The 18,179-nt window shown below is 31.9% G+C and overlaps 3 protein-coding genes across 4 annotated transcripts in view; all 3 read right to left on the bottom strand.

Moving 5' to 3' along the window:
- Nucleotides 1-16: 16 nt before the first annotated feature.
- On the bottom strand, nt 17-2,783 carry LOC110672037 (galacturonosyltransferase 8). Its single transcript, XM_021834705.2, has 3 exons — nt 2,411-2,783; nt 845-2,092; nt 17-540 (listed from the first exon to the last, which is right to left on the bottom strand). Exons 1-3 carry the CDS (start codon nt 2,567-2,569, stop codon nt 265-267), a joined length of 1,683 nt encoding a protein of 560 aa, XP_021690397.1. The 5' UTR covers nt 2,570-2,783; the 3' UTR covers nt 17-264.
- A 5,483-nt stretch (nt 2,784-8,266) lies between these two features.
- On the bottom strand, nt 8,267-10,316 carry LOC110672028 (uncharacterized). The gene has a single exon (XM_021834689.2). It carries the CDS (start codon nt 9,753-9,755, stop codon nt 8,472-8,474), a length of 1,284 nt encoding a protein of 427 aa, XP_021690381.2. The 5' UTR covers nt 9,756-10,316; the 3' UTR covers nt 8,267-8,471.
- Nucleotides 10,317-12,319: 2,003 nt separating this feature from the next.
- Nucleotides 12,320-18,179, bottom strand: part of LOC110672040 (wound-induced basic protein) — a 47,003-nt gene continuing 41,143 nt past the window's right edge. Inside the window, exons 2-3 of one of the 2 annotated variants that reach the window (XM_058149909.1) lie at nt 13,768-13,859; nt 12,320-12,724 (exon numbers count right to left, since the gene is read on the bottom strand). In XM_058149909.1, coding sequence (XP_058005892.1) covers nt 12,652-12,724; nt 13,768-13,838 — 144 coding nt within the window. In that variant the 5' untranslated portion in view covers nt 13,839-13,859 and the 3' untranslated portion in view covers nt 12,320-12,651. Of the gene's footprint in view, nt 12,725-13,767; nt 13,931-18,179 lie in introns of those variants that run through there. The other variant, XM_021834709.2, reaches the window with a different exon arrangement.

Genomic DNA, 18,179 nt, shown 5'->3' with positions numbered 1-18,179 from the left:
GTGCGTCGATACCGTATGAACAAACAGTTGTGAACTTCTTGAATGCTATAACCATATTCTTAACAGCTACATTTGCCAAATACAACAAATTCTAGTTGCTTGACATGTAAAAATGGAAATAAGATTGGTAATATGCTACACTTTGAAAAGATGCTGATTTTCTTCCACGTTAAGAACAATTGGTGATCGGGTAACAAATAACTAGTGTCTTTAAAAGATTTGATTCTTGTTGCAGCAGCACCGACTGAAATAACCTCGACATGATTAAATTCCAAAATTGCAGGCCTGAACGAACTCCAAATCATAGTCGACATGTTTTGTCCAAAGTGGTTTAAACTGCGTCATGGCAATGTCAAGCCATGGCTTCATGTTTCCATTGAAGTGCACGACTGCAGCATTGCGAATCTCATCCATGCTGATGCTTGGATTGTAGCCAAGCCCCAGAACATGCCATGACTTGTCCAGTGGCTTTGTTGTCGAGTAAAATGTGATTAAACCTGGAGGCAATGTCCCTAACTTCCACAAGGTTCGATTCTCATTCTGCAATATCAGCAGCATCACAAGTTAATAATGGTACAGCGACACCAATAAGTAGAACTTCAATATGAAATGGAAAAAAAAAATAACAATAAAATCAAATTCAATGAAATCTAAACTGCAGCTACAATAGAGATTGCAAACTGATTTCAACGTTTACATCTAAGAGTCCATCCGATATTTACTAATGAGAGAGAGTCAGAACAAAAGTAATAGCGAAACACTTTTCATATTCTAGTATAAGCACCCCATAAAAAGGGAGATGATCAACAAAAAAATAACTTGCAAAAGAGTAACACAATCTTACCAGATTCTGCCAATAATGATATTGCTCTGTGCATTTCTCCCTCCTCCAAGCATCCAAGTCAAAGAAGTTCATCCCATAAGCCCAAGCACATGCCTTTGGATTAAACTTCTCCTTGATCAAAGGGTGCGAGAAATTCATATACTGTGCATACCTATGAAATGACCCAAAACACGTCTCTACTGCCCCATTCACTTTCCCATCCATATCAATCTTCCACAACCCAGTCAGATCCTTCTGCACCACAATATCATCGTCTAAAAACAATATCCTGTGCAACTTAGGGTACATCTCAGGCAAGTAAAACCTCAAATGATTCAGAATTGACAAGTATTTGGGGTTCCTGAACTTCATATTTGTAGTATCCTTGGTTGCATTCTCAAGTTTATTCTCAAAGTAAAACCTCTGAAGATTTGCAGATTCCAATTGCCTAAGCACAGGCACATAAGAAGAATTCAAGAATTTATAATCCTCAACAGCTTTCACTTCTATATGTGCCCCATTATAATCCTTCAATTTGAACATTACCTGCATCGCCCCAAGATTCATTTTATCAGTCACAACATGAAAAACGTGTTTCCACGGCTCTTTTGCATTTTTCACCGCAGAGTTCACCACCACCGATGCGGCAATCACATTGTCTGAGAAAATTGCATAATGGTAAAGCTTTGGATCCTCCAATTCAGGTGGCTGCGGCTTCCCTTCATCAGTATATTTCTCAGGATGTGCAATTCTCTCCTCCATCAACCTCATAGCAAGGCAATGCAAGCTTTTAGGTATGGATTTAGCAGCAATCAAACTCGAAAAAGCCCCTTGCTTTTTCGCCTTAGTTAATTGCTCATTAACAGCAAAAATTGTGTCTTTTAACTTTTGGATTTTCAGCTGATTGTCGAAACTTTCTTTCGCCTCGGCAATTACTTGGCGGGTCACTTTGATTCGCTCTTTCACTTCCTTCTCGAATTGGCGTAGCGTGGACTCCTCAATGGAAAGCGAATCCAACTCGAACAGAGCCCGATACTCAGGCTTGCTAAGGAGATCGGTGTAGTTTCGCGAGAGATCAGCAAAAACTCTAACGAGCTTTGAGTTCTCCAGCTTGAGCTTCCGCGCATAGGATGCGTATGCGAGGGCGAGAGATCGGTGGTCGTCAGCCTGTTTTCGGATCTGGTCCAATCGCGGCTTTAATGGATCCGACTTCAGTGCCAAAACCGATCTTCTACCGGATCCAAATCCGTAAGGTACGTTGCTGAGGCCCTAAATAAAAAATAAAAAAAAAAAGATTGAAATCAAAAGTTCGTACAAAAAGTCTCAATTTCACTCAAATTTCAACTGAAATGAATTGAAATTTTAACACCCACTCGAATTTTCAAAAACTATTAGAAAGAAAAGAAACGCAGAACGCAAAATTGACGCAAACAAGAAGAAGAAAAATGCTTCCACGTTTCTATTGTCTTGGGGCAAAATTTCAATCCATCTGATGGAAGTTCACCCTTGATCTCTGTTTTTTTCACGAGAAAAAAGAAATAAAATCGGTAATTGGATGGAGGGGGGCACAGAGAATGTGTAACTTACAAAGTGGCGGAGGTCGGTGGAAGAGTGAGAGTGGGAAGTGAAGAGGAAGGAAACAGTGAAGAAGAGTAACACCGCAACCGTAATGGCGGAGGCCAAAACTCTAAAAGAAAAACTGAAACTCCGCATCAATCCAGTTCGCGAGCTTCGATGATTCGCCATTGTTTCCCTTCGATTGATTGATTAGCGAGGTAGCTCGAGAGATCGAGAGAGAGAGAGAGAGCTCTCGCTTCTGCAATTGGCTTTCGCTTTCGAGAGGAAGACAGAGGGAGAGATTACGTAGTTGATGCGTAGAATGAAAGAAAGAGCAGGACCGCCAGATTAAGTGAGACCACGGCCACAGGATAGTGACACTGAGTTTCGTTGAGGCCAGTTGGGAATTGCTGGAGGCAGTGACACCTGGATTCTGTGGGAAAACGCAGGATTAAAGCGTCAACTTTGCAACGCATTCTCACGAGTGTGTCGGTGTGAATTTCTATTTTATTTTAATAATATAATCTAATATTTATTTTATTTTATTTAAATCTAAGTTTTTATTTATTTTAATCTTTTAAATTCAGATGAATGATGGATAAAAAGTAATCGATTAAATTTAATTAGTTATTAAAATATAAAATCCCAGAGGATGGTTTTTAAAAAAAAAAACAATTATTAGTGCCGTTTTATGAACCAACTTTAGTTAAAAACAAAATATAGTAGTAGCAATTTATTATGGATAAATAATTAAATTTAATTAATTATTAATAATTAATATATTATAATAATATTATATTATATAAAAATTATATGTACAAAATTAAGTAATAATATAAACAATTACAACTCACGTAAAAAAAATACTAATTAAAAGTTAAATAAAGTTGAAAAAATTATTCATAGAGTGAGTGATTTTTGAAGTATAATTTTTAAGGTTAGGTTTTGTGGCTACCATCTTTGCTTGGTCTACGCACAAGCCAAGTCACTATTCCCTCTCCCTCGAATGTTGGAATCCTTGACGTGTCGTGAAACTTTGCTTATGGCTAGAAATAAAATTTCCACTTTTATTTGTGTTGAATGAGATGGGAAAATGGTCATTATGGCAACAAATGGAGCAATGTTCTTGGAGATTTAGTTGGTTTATATAATGATATTTCTACGTTTGCTAATTTTGTAAGTTTTATTCAATTTCTCTATGTTCCTCATTTTTGTAATAGCACTGCGTATGCTCTAGTCTCCAAAATGCTTTATGATTCATCTTTCTCATATAATTCTCCTAAATAAATAGGCTTTATAATTATTTTTCTTTACCTAGATAGAGTATTTAGGGGAATTAAACTCATGAGTCATACTATGAAGTTGTGGAAGAGAGTTGTAGAACATCGACTATGTCATGATACTTCTATCTCTCCCAATCAATTTGGCTTCATGCCTGATCGTTCAACTATGTAAGCGATCTTTCTAATCAGAAGCTTAATGGAGAAATATAGAGATGTGAGGAAAGATTTACACATGGTTTTTATCGTTTTGGAGAAGGCTTATGATAGTATTCCAAGAAATGTCTTGTGGAGAGTGTTAGAATAAAATATGATATCTATTAGGTACATACAAGTGTTGAAAGATATGTATGAAGGAGCAACTACTATTGTACGTACAGTGTGAGAGTGTTAGAATAAAATGGGATATTTATTAAGTACATACAAGTGTTGAAAGACATGTATGAAGGAGCAACTACTATTGTGCGCACAGTGAGAGGGGATACAAGAGATTTTCCTATCTCAATTAGATTACACCAAGGTTCAGCTGTAAGCCCTTACCTTTTTACATTAGTTTTAAATGAATTAACGAAACATATACAAGAGAGTATCCCTTAGTGCATGATGTTTGCGGATGATATAGTTCTGATAGATAAGACGCAAGAAGGAATTAATAGAAAGCTAGAGTTTTGGAGAAGTACTCTAGAGTCAAAAGGCTTTAAGTTAAGTAGAATGAAAACAAAATACATGCATTACAAGTTCAATGAAGGCCGAACTATTTATAGGAAATGAGTTAGTTTGGATAGAGTGATACTGTCATAAAGTAATCACTTTAAATATTTCGGTTCAGTCCTTCAAGTAGATGAGGGATGTGAGGAGGATATTAGTCATAGGATTAAAGCCGGATGGTTGAAGTGGAGACGTTACACGGGAGTTTTATGTGATCGCAAGATTCTCAATAATTTAAAAGGAAAATTTTATCGTATAGTCATACGAACGGCCATGTTATATGGTAGTGAGTGTTAGGCACTGAATGAGTCATATGTGTCTAAGATAAGAGTTGCGGAGATGAGAATGTTAAAGTGGATGAGTGACTACACTAGAATAGATAAAGTCTGTAATGAGATTATTAGAGAAGAGGTAGGAGTGGTACCAATTGAGGATAAGTTGAGAGAATGGAGATTGAGGTGGTTTGGTCATATGAAGCGTAGACATACGGAGGCTCCAGTTAGACAAATAGAAAAAAAAAAGGGGTAGACCTAAACTGACTTGAAAGAGAGTAGTACAACATGACTTAAAAGCATTACACATTTTTGAGGATTTAACCCAAAATCATTTAGAGTGAAGAAAGAGAATCCATATAGTCAACCCCAAATTTTTTAGATAAAGGCTTAGTTGAGTTAAGTACTTAGATAGAGTATTCTCTGTATTTACTATTTTTAAAATAAAATACACACACATACACACATGAAAATATAATTAAATGAAAATAGATAGTCCATTCTCTATATTTAAATTAATAAGTCCAAGTAAATAGTCAACTCTCTTGCTAGATTTTTAGTTCTTAACATCCAAAAGGAGTGGTAATTACATTTAAATAATAATTACTTGAATAATTAATGATGATATGGGCTAAACTTTAATTAGCATGATTTCCTGCATTGCTATCATGTTTTGTTCCACAGCCACCTACTTCAATCAGCATTGTTTTGGATGCTTTCTATTCTAGTGATGAAAAATACTTTAAGATTGAGAAAAAAAAAACTTATTATTATAATTTTAATTTTATTAATGACCAATCCCTTCTCATTATTAAAAATAAATATCATAAATAATAAATCCCTTCACCATTTTTTCAAGGGACTTCCCCAAATATTAAAAACTAACTTTAATTTAATAATATTAAAATTATTTTTAAAGTTATGAGATCTCAAGATATAGTCTTAATTAGATTAATTATAAAAAATAATAATATTAATAATAAAAAAATTCAATCACCCATCTAGAGTCTGTTTGGTTTAACTGTTGAATACAGTTGATAACTGTTAGCTGATAGCTGTTACTGTTAGCTAATAGCTGATAGCTGGTAGCTGATGATAGCTGATTTATGTTAAGTGTTTGGTAAAACTATGTTTAGTTGTTGCTGTTGATATGTGAAATGACCAATAAGAGTATATATTATATAATTTATTTTATTATTAAAATAAATATAAAATTATAAATTTATTATATTATATTATTATTAAATCAAATATACAATTATCAAATTAATATATTATATCATTTATTATATTATTAAAATAAAAATATAATTATTAATCTATTATATTATATTATTTATTTTATTATTGAAATAAGAAAATAATTAAATTTTTAAAAAAATAATTAAATAATTTAAAAAATATAGATAAAATAATAAAGTAATTATTATTGTTGATAAAGAAAAAACTTATAATTAATTTTAAGTTTTTAGATATAAATAAATATTTTACATTTTATGTTATTAATAAAAAATACTTTAACAAAATTGAAATGTGTTAATTAAAATGTTAAAATTATAAATAAAAAATATAAAAGTATTAATAATATTAATTTTAGAGTTAATAAAAAAGGTTAATATGGTCAAAATAAAAAATAAAATAAAATCAGCTATTAGCTTTATTTTTTAAAACTTACCAAACACTCTAGTTCACCTATTTGGGTGTCTATCAGCGATCAGCTACACCCAACAAATGAAACAAACACCCCCCTTAATAGCTTTCATGAGTAAATTATATATATATATATATATATATATATATATATATATATATATATATATATATATATATATTTCTTTTTGCTTTGATTAAAATTTGAACTCAAAATTTTATATGCTTATTATAAATGATTTCAGTAGCACTGAAGTAAAACTTACTAGTGCCAGTAACAAATAAATTAATACAAAAACTTATACATAATTAACATCTTTTATATTAATGCTAAAGAAAGTAAATATATCATCATTATAGGGAACAAAAAAAAAAAAATTCTCTACTCTCTTCTTTCTCTTGAAGTCTCTTTTGTGGGTTTCATTTTGAGCCATTGATTGGAAGGAAGATTTTTGAGGCGTTGTGATTAACATTCTATCATGATAAAAACTATCTAATCTTAAATATTATCCTATAATTATAAGAATATTAAATAGAAAAATTTAGAAGATATGTTAATAAAATTGATTATTTTCTTGAAATTAACCCATTTTATTAAATTGACACAATTTTTGAAAGGTTTAAACAAGATGATCAATACAAGTAAACTGTGGATAATTAGCTCAAAATACCTAACATGTAAAAAATGGTTGGAAAATACCTCCTCTTATTTGAGTATATATATATATATATATATATATATATATATATATATATATATATATATATATATATATATATGTATATATTATAATTTTTATAGTCTATCTCTGAATTTTTGTCTCGTGTTTTATTTCTATCTTTTAATTTTATTTCATAAAAATGTTTTATCCTATTATAGTAATCTTCTAAGTTAAAAATTAATGAAATTATATTTTTATTACTTTTCCTCTCGCACTCAAAAAAATACTGATTATTTCAATTACCATCTTGACTTATCATAAAATACTAACATAATTATAACAATCGGCTTCCGAGAAAGGAGGAAGATTTATCTTCCACTAAAAAATGCTAAAACTGTATTTGTAGATGTTACATTGTAATTTAGAGAGATTTTTTTTTTAATATAAATTTTATAATTATAATCAATCATTTTAATTTTAATAAATTTGTTTTAATCTCTCAATAGTTAAAATTGATGATGTGGTGTTTATGTGCAGTTAATTACGATGAAAACATTATTTTTTCTATTTGATGCATGCAGGCATCAATTTTATTTGGATAGATTTACATGCACTCTTAGTTTAAGCACATGAAAAAAATTAAATATTATTAAATATATTTATACTTATTTATATGATTCTCATTAACATGTAGATCATCATACATAAAATCACCGCTATATTATATAATATCTCCAGTCTTAGATGTATTTACCAAATTAAGTTTCCTTCCATTATAGCAAAAGAAGATAAGTGATTTTTTTAAGGCAATTGAGACTTGAACTCAACTTTGTTTTTAACTAAGCACCGCTTAGAAAACACATTATAAGTTGAGCAATAGTAAACTTTCTTTTAAAATAACATCAACAATAACATTTTAGACGTAAGCTAAAATTAAAATGCAAGTAATTGTCTTTATTAAAAAATGCAAAGATATGGTAATTTAATGATTGAATGTCTTTTTCTCATAATTAAAAAAAAAAAAAAAAACCTTGGATGCCTGTTCAATGAGAACATGTGATAGAATTACTACTACTAATAATGACCCAAGATAGAATTATTGCAATTCTCTCATATTGTTTGTCTGTCTTGCAAATTGAAATGAATCAAAGCATCCCACATGTGATATGACATTTGAGAAGAGTACCAACACATTTCTTCAAGAGTGGGTAAAGTTAATTTAGTGAATCAATTATTTTCATGGCAATGCAAAAGCATATCATTGCTAGTTTTATTAACAGAGGAAAGGAGCACCCACTGGCCAAGACCAACAGCTTAACATCCATAAAAAATGTTGGAATTAATCCTCTCATCATCTAAGTTGATACACCATTTTTGCCTTATTTCTGAATAAAGACTATCTTTCATGCAAAATAGAAGAATAGAACATATTTACTTGTGATACTTGAACAAAATACACATATTTGTTGAGCCACTTAAACATTAAGATTAAGACATGTAAAAAAAAAATCTTGCTAAATTAACGGTAACCCTTCTTCTTGGTCACATGGTGCAACCATCCAAACCCCTTCAGGGCCTTGGAGATCTTGACAAGATTAGGCCTTCCCATTCCCAAATTCATCTTCCCAGCTGAGAATTTGAGAGCCTGCAAGCAACATAGTTGCCCTTCATTCTCTTCCTCTTCATCTTCATCATCATAGTACTCAATGCTTCCTTTCTTTCCCTTCTTTGTTTTGCTTTTTGCCTGCGCCTTCATAGAATCATTCTCATATGTCTCCCAAAGCAAATCCATCCCTTCACCTCCATCCACATTGCGTCTCTCCTCAAAAAGCTTGCATGCCAATGTCCTCCTCCACTCTTTTTCTTTTCTCATTGATCCAAAACTCCCAAGATTTGATCCCATCGACTGAGATTTGTCCATAACTCTGGGAGTGTACTCTCCATCACCATCATTAGCATCAATCCAAGGATTTGCTTCAAGTTTTTGGGAATTCATCCTTGGAATGTACACTCTACTATCTTCCACACCTACTTTACCATCTCCTAGAAAACCCATTGCCTTGGATCCACTTTTCACATATGTTTCCTCTTTCTGTTCTTCAACTTTATTGGAGTTCTCGCTCAGTGGCTTGACTTCTTTTTCTCCTTTTTGGATTGCAAAATCTTCGAACTTCTGCTTTTGATGCAAGAATACTTCTAATTTATTTCCTTCCGCAATCAGTTGAGAACTTTCTGATCTTGTAATCACAACTGAATTTTCATTAAAATTACCACTTACAACCTCAGAGACGCCTAGAACAGAATCTTGATGGCCTGAACTCGTGTTAGCCTGTGCTTCATTGCTTTCTAGGCCATTTTCTTTAGCTTCCAACTCAGTACTTGCAACTCCAATATCAAAATTAGAAGTCTCGAACACGATCTTATACGCTTCTAGCTCCTCAAATTGATTAAACTCATCATTCCCTCCTTCCTCTACCTTAGACCGCAATCTCTCTACAACTGCTTGGTATGTTCCAAGTACAAAACTCACTTTTGATTCAGACAATTCAGGACTCAGAGTTTCATGGACAAGATTAGGAGAGAAAGTGAGGAGAACTAAGAGTAAAAGAAAAGTAGTAGCAAAAAGAGGAGAAAGGAATGAGAGGAGCTTGAAGAGGTAAGGAAACAAGAAAATGAGGTATAAGAAATATAAAGGATGACACAAAATGAAGGAACAGAAGAGGAAGAATTCAGAGAGGAGAAGACTTGAGATTGAGAAATGAGCTTTCTTGGAGGTAGTTGAGGACAAAGAAAATTCAGACATTTTCCTTTTCTTCTTCTTCTTCTATGTGAGAGGAACAGAACGGTAGAGAATCAGAAGCAAGTGGTGGTCTTGATAGAATATGCAGAACGTAGAAAGAAGATTGGTTGGTCTTGTTTTGGTTCAACAAATGGGAGAGAAAAAGTGTGAAATTGGAAGTAGGAGCGGCGTAAATAAAGGGAAGAAAAAAAATATCAAAGTGAAAGGAGAGAGAGACACAGACATAGAGTATAACTAACATTGACAGGGGAAAAAAAAGAAAGCAACTTTAGAAACTTTGCTCTGTTTCTCTATAACCACCAACTTTATTGAACTTTTATTCTAATCAGGATTGCAAAAACAACCCTCGAACAACACTGTAGTAATAAAAAATTACCGTGGGATCTTCATCTTCACCTTCATGAAACTAAATTTTTCAAGGGCAATTTACTGCTGATTCTAATCTGCAAGCTCGGCAAATTATAAATCTCCAATTTTTTTTACTTGGGGATGATCGTTATAGTTTTCTTATTTCTGAGAATAAAAAAAATTGTTTTATAGACTTTATAAAATAATATCATGTTTCACACTATCTACTCACACAACAATTATAGCAATATAATGCAATAGATCAAGGTTCAAGACAAATAGCCAAATTTTAAAAATAAATTCAATATATAAACAAAAAGAAACTTAAAAAAAATCCTAAATTTCTATCTTAAAAACCTTTAATAGCTTTAACAAGTGTAAGCCTGATATGGTACCCTTCTCTCTCATGCTATGCAGCTTCCACTTCTAATAGATACTCTATTTCTATCCTCATCTGAAAATTATGCAGTAATGCATCATAATGCATTACAGCAAACTCATTAATTTTGACCTTTTTCTCTTTAACTCACTGATAAGTAACCAATTCCATTGATTGCCACCATTATCAGTTGGGAACTCAAAACAACAATGGATTTATGCAGTAGGTACCGGTAATGAATTGAAGTGATTATCTAAATTTAATGTTTAAAGGGTAATTTACAATTAGAAAAAAAGGGCATGTGGATGATTTTAAGTGACAATGGAGAGCAAGGAGGATTGGAGCTTAGATTAGTTGCACATGGTAAACCACTCATGGCTACTCAAGTGCTTGACCTGCATGCACCCCTTCGGTCTCTAACTTTTCACCCCACGATGGACCCATGTTTTGTTACACTTTTGGATCTCTATGAGGGCTCTTCAAGGAGGCTTTAGATTTTTTTTTTTTTTTTTTATCATGTTTGACTATTTAAGTCTTCGATTCTTAACTGGAAAGATTCACTGTTTACGGTCTGTTCAGAGCAAAAGTGAAGAGGACACTGCTTAAACACAAATGGAAAAACTTTTCGCTTTTCCCACATTACATGAGAGGAAAAAAAAATCACAACTTAGTAATCCATTTGGTCGTCTAGCGTGGATTTATAACCTTATCTTTCTCTTTTGTTTCACTTGCCAGGTGATTTCTGTTTAGCTTAAATAAGCTCGTTCAACTAGCATTGGAGGAAGAAAGAAACAAAAACACAACTTGCATCGGCGAGCCTTACTTCATGTGAATCCACCAGCTTGTAAGAAATTGAAACTGAGGAAAATCTCACCCCTAAAAGTCCCTAAGTTTGTTTGCAAGCTGATCACAAGGCCTAAAGCATTGATGGTCACGCAGAGAATTGATATCTGACACACTGTCTTAGCACAATAAAAATCTGAAAGAATCAATACAAACAAACTATTTAATTGTAAATGCTCTATTGCTATAGGTTTGCCATTCCAAAACCGTTAAAAGTCCCCTCAGCATTTTCATCTTAAAACCTAGTGAAAGAGAAAAATGCCACTGCAAAGTAGCCTTAATCTCAGATGGCTATCATGGCTAAATAATCATGGTCTAAGGGACCCTGCTGTTGACAAAATTGTCCCCACGCCTAGAAACTACTTTCCCATGTCTTGCTCTACGAAAGCATCTTTCTTTAGGGTCAACCAGCAGACAAAAACCTTCAAATGTATCCCCTCCTATCCTACTTCCCCTCTCTCCTCGCTTATTTTAAATTAAACAAAAAAAAAATCTTCAAACGTAAAAGAGAAATTTCTACACCTAATACTTTTATTGTCTGCAACAACTAGTATGAAAATGTACATCAATAAAACAAAATGAGGCAACGGATATTATTGACCAGCCACCTGTACAGCAAATACAGTACCATTCACACTTGAGTAATTGATTGCATCACCCAAAGGGTAGGTCTTCATTTTCCCCATATAAACCAGCAAACCACTAATCAGCTTCAATGACAACAGTTGAAAGCATCCACACCTCCAATGCAAAGATAACATTTTAAGTAACCAAATAATTCATATAAACAAAACAGTATATCATCATTTCATCAAACATATTACTAATATTAGTTAATTCTCCTGCCTAGGTACTACATCCATTAGCATTGAATGTCATCAGTCATCACCACCAGTGACTCAAGTATATCCCAGTTAATCCAACCAATGCTTATATTTCATTAGTAAATTATTATTCCCTTGCACTATTTTTCACAGAATATGAAAGAGAACAATAATTCTCTAAAAATAAGTCATATATGATTTAATTTTAATATGCTATCTCATCATATGCTATGAGATAAGATTCATTGCACAACATTTCTCAGAATGCCATGCCCATCCTCAAACTCAAAATAATAGCCATATCCAAGCATGCATTCGTTACAAACTAAAAATCTTAGTCCAACAATACATTCATTCATATTAGCCAACACAAACTTCCTAATATTTTCTGGTAAAAAAAACTTCCTAATATTTATAATAGCATTTGAAACAGCTTTCATCTATTCTAAACCATTTTAAAGCTTCATAGACGAGGCACCTTTCACTTCACTCCATCTTAACAGCTTTACTCTGTCATAACAGGCTTATTCTCACTTGCTTTGGGTTTCTGTTCCTTTGGCTTCTGTTCCTCCATTTTCCTGAAATATCCAACAACAATTACATATATTAATTCACACTGTACAAAAACAAGATGCAAATCAAGAAGCACAAAATAAATCTATAAAGGTGGCCTAATTCAACCCAAAACACCAAAAGATGCTCCAAGTTAAATCCAATATTAAAATACATACATACATGTGTGTGTGTGTGTGTTTAAATTGACCCCTTATAAATGTAATTATTGAACCTTTTTTTTTATAAAAATTAAAATACATTAATGTATGACTTGCTTGAATCTAGTAGCTTTTCTTTGCACATGAAATTGTTGGTTAGATTGGCTCAATTTTATCCTACTAAATTTTTAGATGTTAAATTCTTAATATTTGAAAATCAATTTGAACACTTTATTTTTAACATGCATTTTTTTTTGTATGTCGACCCAAAAAGAGGAAAAAAAAAATGGAATTCTAGATAAAAATGGGGAAAAAAAATCTAATTTGCGAAGAACCATAAGGAAAATTACTTTAGTATATGAAAAATTTCTGGCACGAAAGCCCTAATTAAAAACAGGTTGCTCCAGTAAATGTGTTAACACTTGTAAAACTAATGCCATAAAAATGATCTATAGAAGTTAGACTTCTGAAAAACACAAATAAACGGGCGAAAAAAAAGCATTGCAGATTGGAAAAAGCTAGCTTAACACCATATGGCACTACGTACCACATGCAGGAATCACAAGTTAGAGTTCTAATCAAGCCAAACGGAATAAGAGACGGCATATCAAATTTAAACTTCCAACATGACACTTCCTTAATGCATTTTGAAAGCTGATTTCACAAAATCTCAGTGCAGACTCCATAAAATTATAGAATGCTTTTACCAAATCCTTTTTCCCCAGAGTCTAAAATTGGAACTTCAACAAAAAAGAAAGTATAAAGCATCCTATAAAAATCAATCAAATTAGATAACCACCCATAGCCAAACCAGTAACAGTCCAAGAAAAACTAAAACTAATTCATAAATTTAACACAAATCCGATCTTTAAATTAGTACACAAGGAGTGAACGAGGGTGAAGAATACCTCTTATCAGAGGAGCCGCCCTTCTGGCTGAGGAAGGAACGGAAGAGAGGAGAGTTGACGTCGTAGATCATTGTAGAGATAGATAGATAGATAGATTGCTTCCCAATAAACCCTAGCCTTACCGTGCCGCTCAGCTTCTGCAACCTTCGCTCTTAAATGCTCAGTAATCAAAACGATTTATGTAATATGGGCCTTTACAAAAAGCCCAACCATTATGAGCTTTTTTTTCTCCGAGTACGACGGTCATAAACCCAATACCACCTTGTGACATGAATCACTGGACAATCCACCATCGACTCTCATTTTCACTCTTAAGCAAAAATAATTTTTAGTTATCATACTTAATGCTGGTGCTGAAAAATGAAATCGGAATAAGACAGGACCATCTCACTAAGTTAATCATAGACTATCACATTCGGTAATTATGAGCTACTTATTTTTACTCCATTAAGTATTTTTAATGTAATAATTATTAGGTAAATACGATTTAATATAAATATATATATATATAATAATAAATTTCACAATATATCTTATATATTAAATTCATACTAAATTACATTTAAATAAAAAAAAAATCGTAAATGAAATTAATGTATTATCTTAATTATTGCTTCTATCTCTTCACCCTAATTCTCACTCTCACTCTCACCCTCACCCTCACCTCATCCACCAACTCTCTCTGATCACCACCATTCTCTATATCATATGTCCTAACCCAACCCCTCTGACCCCAAAATTAATCACCACCGTTCATCATCCATCTCTTTCTATGGCCAAACACAGAAACCCTTCCAATCACAAGTCAACTTCCTTCACAAGTGATAACTCTCTCTAGTCACCATTGCACCTAAAAAAAGCTTGATAACCTCCAACATTGGAGGCTTTACCACTTGAACTTAAGAAAAGCTTCCTTGATGATCTTGTGTGAATGCTCAGTTCATTTTTTCATTTCTTTTTCTCTCCTCTAGAATTGAATCTAAATAAATATTTACCGTATTAATTTTTTAAAAAGTTATAAATTTGTTCTATTTATAATAAAGTTAAGCTTTTTTTTTTCAATTAAAGCTGAATTTGAGTTTAAATTTAACATGAATAAGCCCACCTTGAATAAAATCATAAAAGGGAAATGGAAGAAACCTTTTCTATGTTTCTATTTACAATAAAATTAAGCTCTTTATTATTTTTTTTTTTTAAACTAAGATTGAATTTAAGTTTAAATTTAACATGAATATGCCCTCCTCTAATAAAATCTTAAACAGGAAATGGAATAAATCTTTTCTTTGTTTTTTAGTTTTTCCCATGAGCAATTGTTTGAAAGCATTGATTTTTTTTTTTTTTTCTTTTAAGAGATAGATGATTCATTGATAAGAGGAAAACACCATGCAACAAGTCTAACCCATAACCCATTTATAATAAGGCTCTCAATAAGCCCAAGACTCAAGTCAAACACAAAAGATCCTCAGCAAGCCCAAAGCACAAATAGAAACCTTAGACAGAGGAGGATCTGGCCAAGACAGAGAAGCAGCGCTGACCATACACCTGAAGCCGATAACCCGAAGATATAAACTGCCTGAGGAAGATGATTTGAACCCAAGAATCACAACTTGAGGAGAAACTCTAAAGGATGATGCCATGCAACCCCATTCAAGCCCAAGCAGAGTCTCCTCAAACCCACGACAGCTTCTCCAGAAAGATCGAGCCAAGAACCTTCGTTTGCCCACTTGAGAACCAAACTAGAAGGAGCCAGAACAGAAATTTCTAAAGACCTAGGTCATGGAACTAGACATAATACAACTAACACAAACGTTTCATGGAGGGTGAAGATGGCAAAGCTCATATGGCAATTCAGCTTTGAGGGTCACTCATGAAAGGGCTAATCTGGCTAAAAACCCTAGAGATACCATCTTCCATAAACTCAAACCCTTAGCAAATATGCCTATCGGTTGCCAGAAAAAACACGAACCAACACTAAGTAGCTCCAGGAAGTCACCTTGCCATTAATTTAGGATTTGCAACCCAACAAAACCCAAACAATATAACTTATTTACACGTGACTTAGTGGAGGGAAGAGTGAAAACCCATGACTAAGCCAGAAGAGAGCTCCCCCTGTAGAGACAGGGGAAGTTTTGTTGTAGACAAAGAAAATGAGACTAAGCTCCTAGGAAAGAAACCAAAGAAGCAGAAAATTTTCCCTCTAGCCAAACCAGAGAGAGAAGCTTTAAAGCATCACCAATTAGCTATTCAAAAGTCAAAATTCTTTTATTTTTATAAATTATATGCACTTTAATTATTTTTTTTAACAAATAATAAATTTAAAACTATATCTTCACACATAGTCCATCATAAAATTTAAATGAAATTACAATTTTTTATTAATTTACTTAATTATAACTCAATAATACACAATTTTAATTAAAAAAAGTTCTGTTTAATAAATATAAACTTAAAAATTTATTGATAATGGATTTAAAACTCACTTCCTGTCCTCTCTTTTATTCTCCTCTTTGTTTATTGTCTCTTTTTTGGGTGTGGTCTACGGAGACTCACCGGAAAAGCTCTCCTACCCCTTTTGAATGGGGAAAAAAAACTAATAATAGGAAAAATTATTATAATTAAGATACAATGATTAAAATACGTTAAATAATAGCGAATACGACGTTTACGTATCCAATTCGTATGATGGGGATAATAATAACCCAATTGGAGTCGTCCAGCTACTTGAAAACTATATACTTGTTTTGCTTAGTTGGTCACTAAACCATACGTAGAAAGGTCAATGGTCCTTCCCTCGGCTACTTTCTTTCCACACGACACCAACTAGGAAATTTCGATTCCATGCATTTGATTTGCAGGCAATGGGAATCTTCATTGGCTTGACAAGACCACACCAGCTTAATTAACCTAATAATTAAGATAATTTGTCGGAATTAATATAATTTATAAAAAGGGGTGTAAATTATTGAAATGATTAAAGGAAAAATTAACGTATTTGATACATAAATAAGGAAAACAATGAAATTAATGTAGCTAAAAAAACCATTTAACATAATTAATTTCAAATCAAATATTTTAAAAAATAATTAATTTTTTTTTAATGAGAACCAAGATGGAATCGGTCGAAAATCAATATAGGCTAGCTGGCCGGTCCGGTCTTGATCATTCCTAGTCATCAAGTGGAACCAGCCCTTGTCATTATTAGCCAAAATTACACTTTTCTCTCTCTCTCTTTTTTTTTTTTAAAAAATCTTACAATTTGAAACAATTATTTATTTTAAACTAATATATATATATATATATATATATATATATATATATATATAAAATAGTATATAACATAAAATAGGATAATTCATGTAAGATTATGTGAAAATTTAATTAATTTTTTTTATAAATAATTTATTTTAAATAAAGCATAAAAGAAATTAATTACATTGCTTTTTAAATGTCGTTAAACATTCTTTTAAATATTGGACTAATTTTTTTAATTAAATTAACTTAATTATTAAAATATATATTTTTTTAATAAAATAATACTTTAACAAAGTTAATAATATCTATCGGGTATTAATTACACGATCTTGACTATTAATTATAGATTAATTGAAATTAAAACCATTTAGATGAAAACTCATAATGCTAATACCTAAAGCAGTGAACTAAATATATACTACAAGCAAGCGAAGCAGTTAAAAAGAAATATATATTTTTATTAATAAAATAATACTTATGTTAAAATTGATTAGTAATGAGTTAAAAATTATAACAGCTTAATTTATTATATATTTTACTTTTTATAATAATTTAGTCTTAATAATTTTAATATATATAATAATTTAATTCTTTTATTTAAATTATATTTTTTTTATTTTATGAACTAAATTATAAAATATGTTTTCAATTTTTAATATAAAAATAAAAATACATTATAAAAAGGAATTTTGGGATGCACTATTGCATATTTTGCAAACAATGAACGAAAATATCATTGGTGCTTGATCATATCTCTTAAGATTAATTAGAATAATAGAATTCTTTTTTTTTTAATTCATTCGAAATTAAACTAATAATTTAATGAAATAATAAATTAAATAATTAAGCATATGTAGAAGTAATTAATTTAATTAGGAGGACAATGAAGGGAAAACAAGAGAGATTTCAATATTATTGGTAGGGAGTGAGGTTGGCGGGACATTATCTATAGAGGCTTATATGACAGGCCGCCCATCCAATCAGAACTCGTCGGTGCCCTTAGCTCTCTACCAACCAACCCGCACTATTAATAATTTCTCCTCTACCATCTTGTCTACCCTCATCAATCTTCATTATTCCCAATTTGTCCCCCTTTCATCCTCTGCCTTCGTAATATTACGTTGACCCAATTGCCCTCCAAATTTTTTGTTTTTTACCTC

This window comes from Hevea brasiliensis, chromosome 7, assembly GCF_030052815.1.
Source record: "Hevea brasiliensis isolate MT/VB/25A 57/8 chromosome 7, ASM3005281v1, whole genome shotgun sequence".
Taxonomy (NCBI): domain Eukaryota; kingdom Viridiplantae; phylum Streptophyta; class Magnoliopsida; order Malpighiales; family Euphorbiaceae; genus Hevea; species Hevea brasiliensis.
Note: the sequence above shows the minus strand (reverse complement) of the source record. Positions and strands in the feature narration are given on the sequence as shown.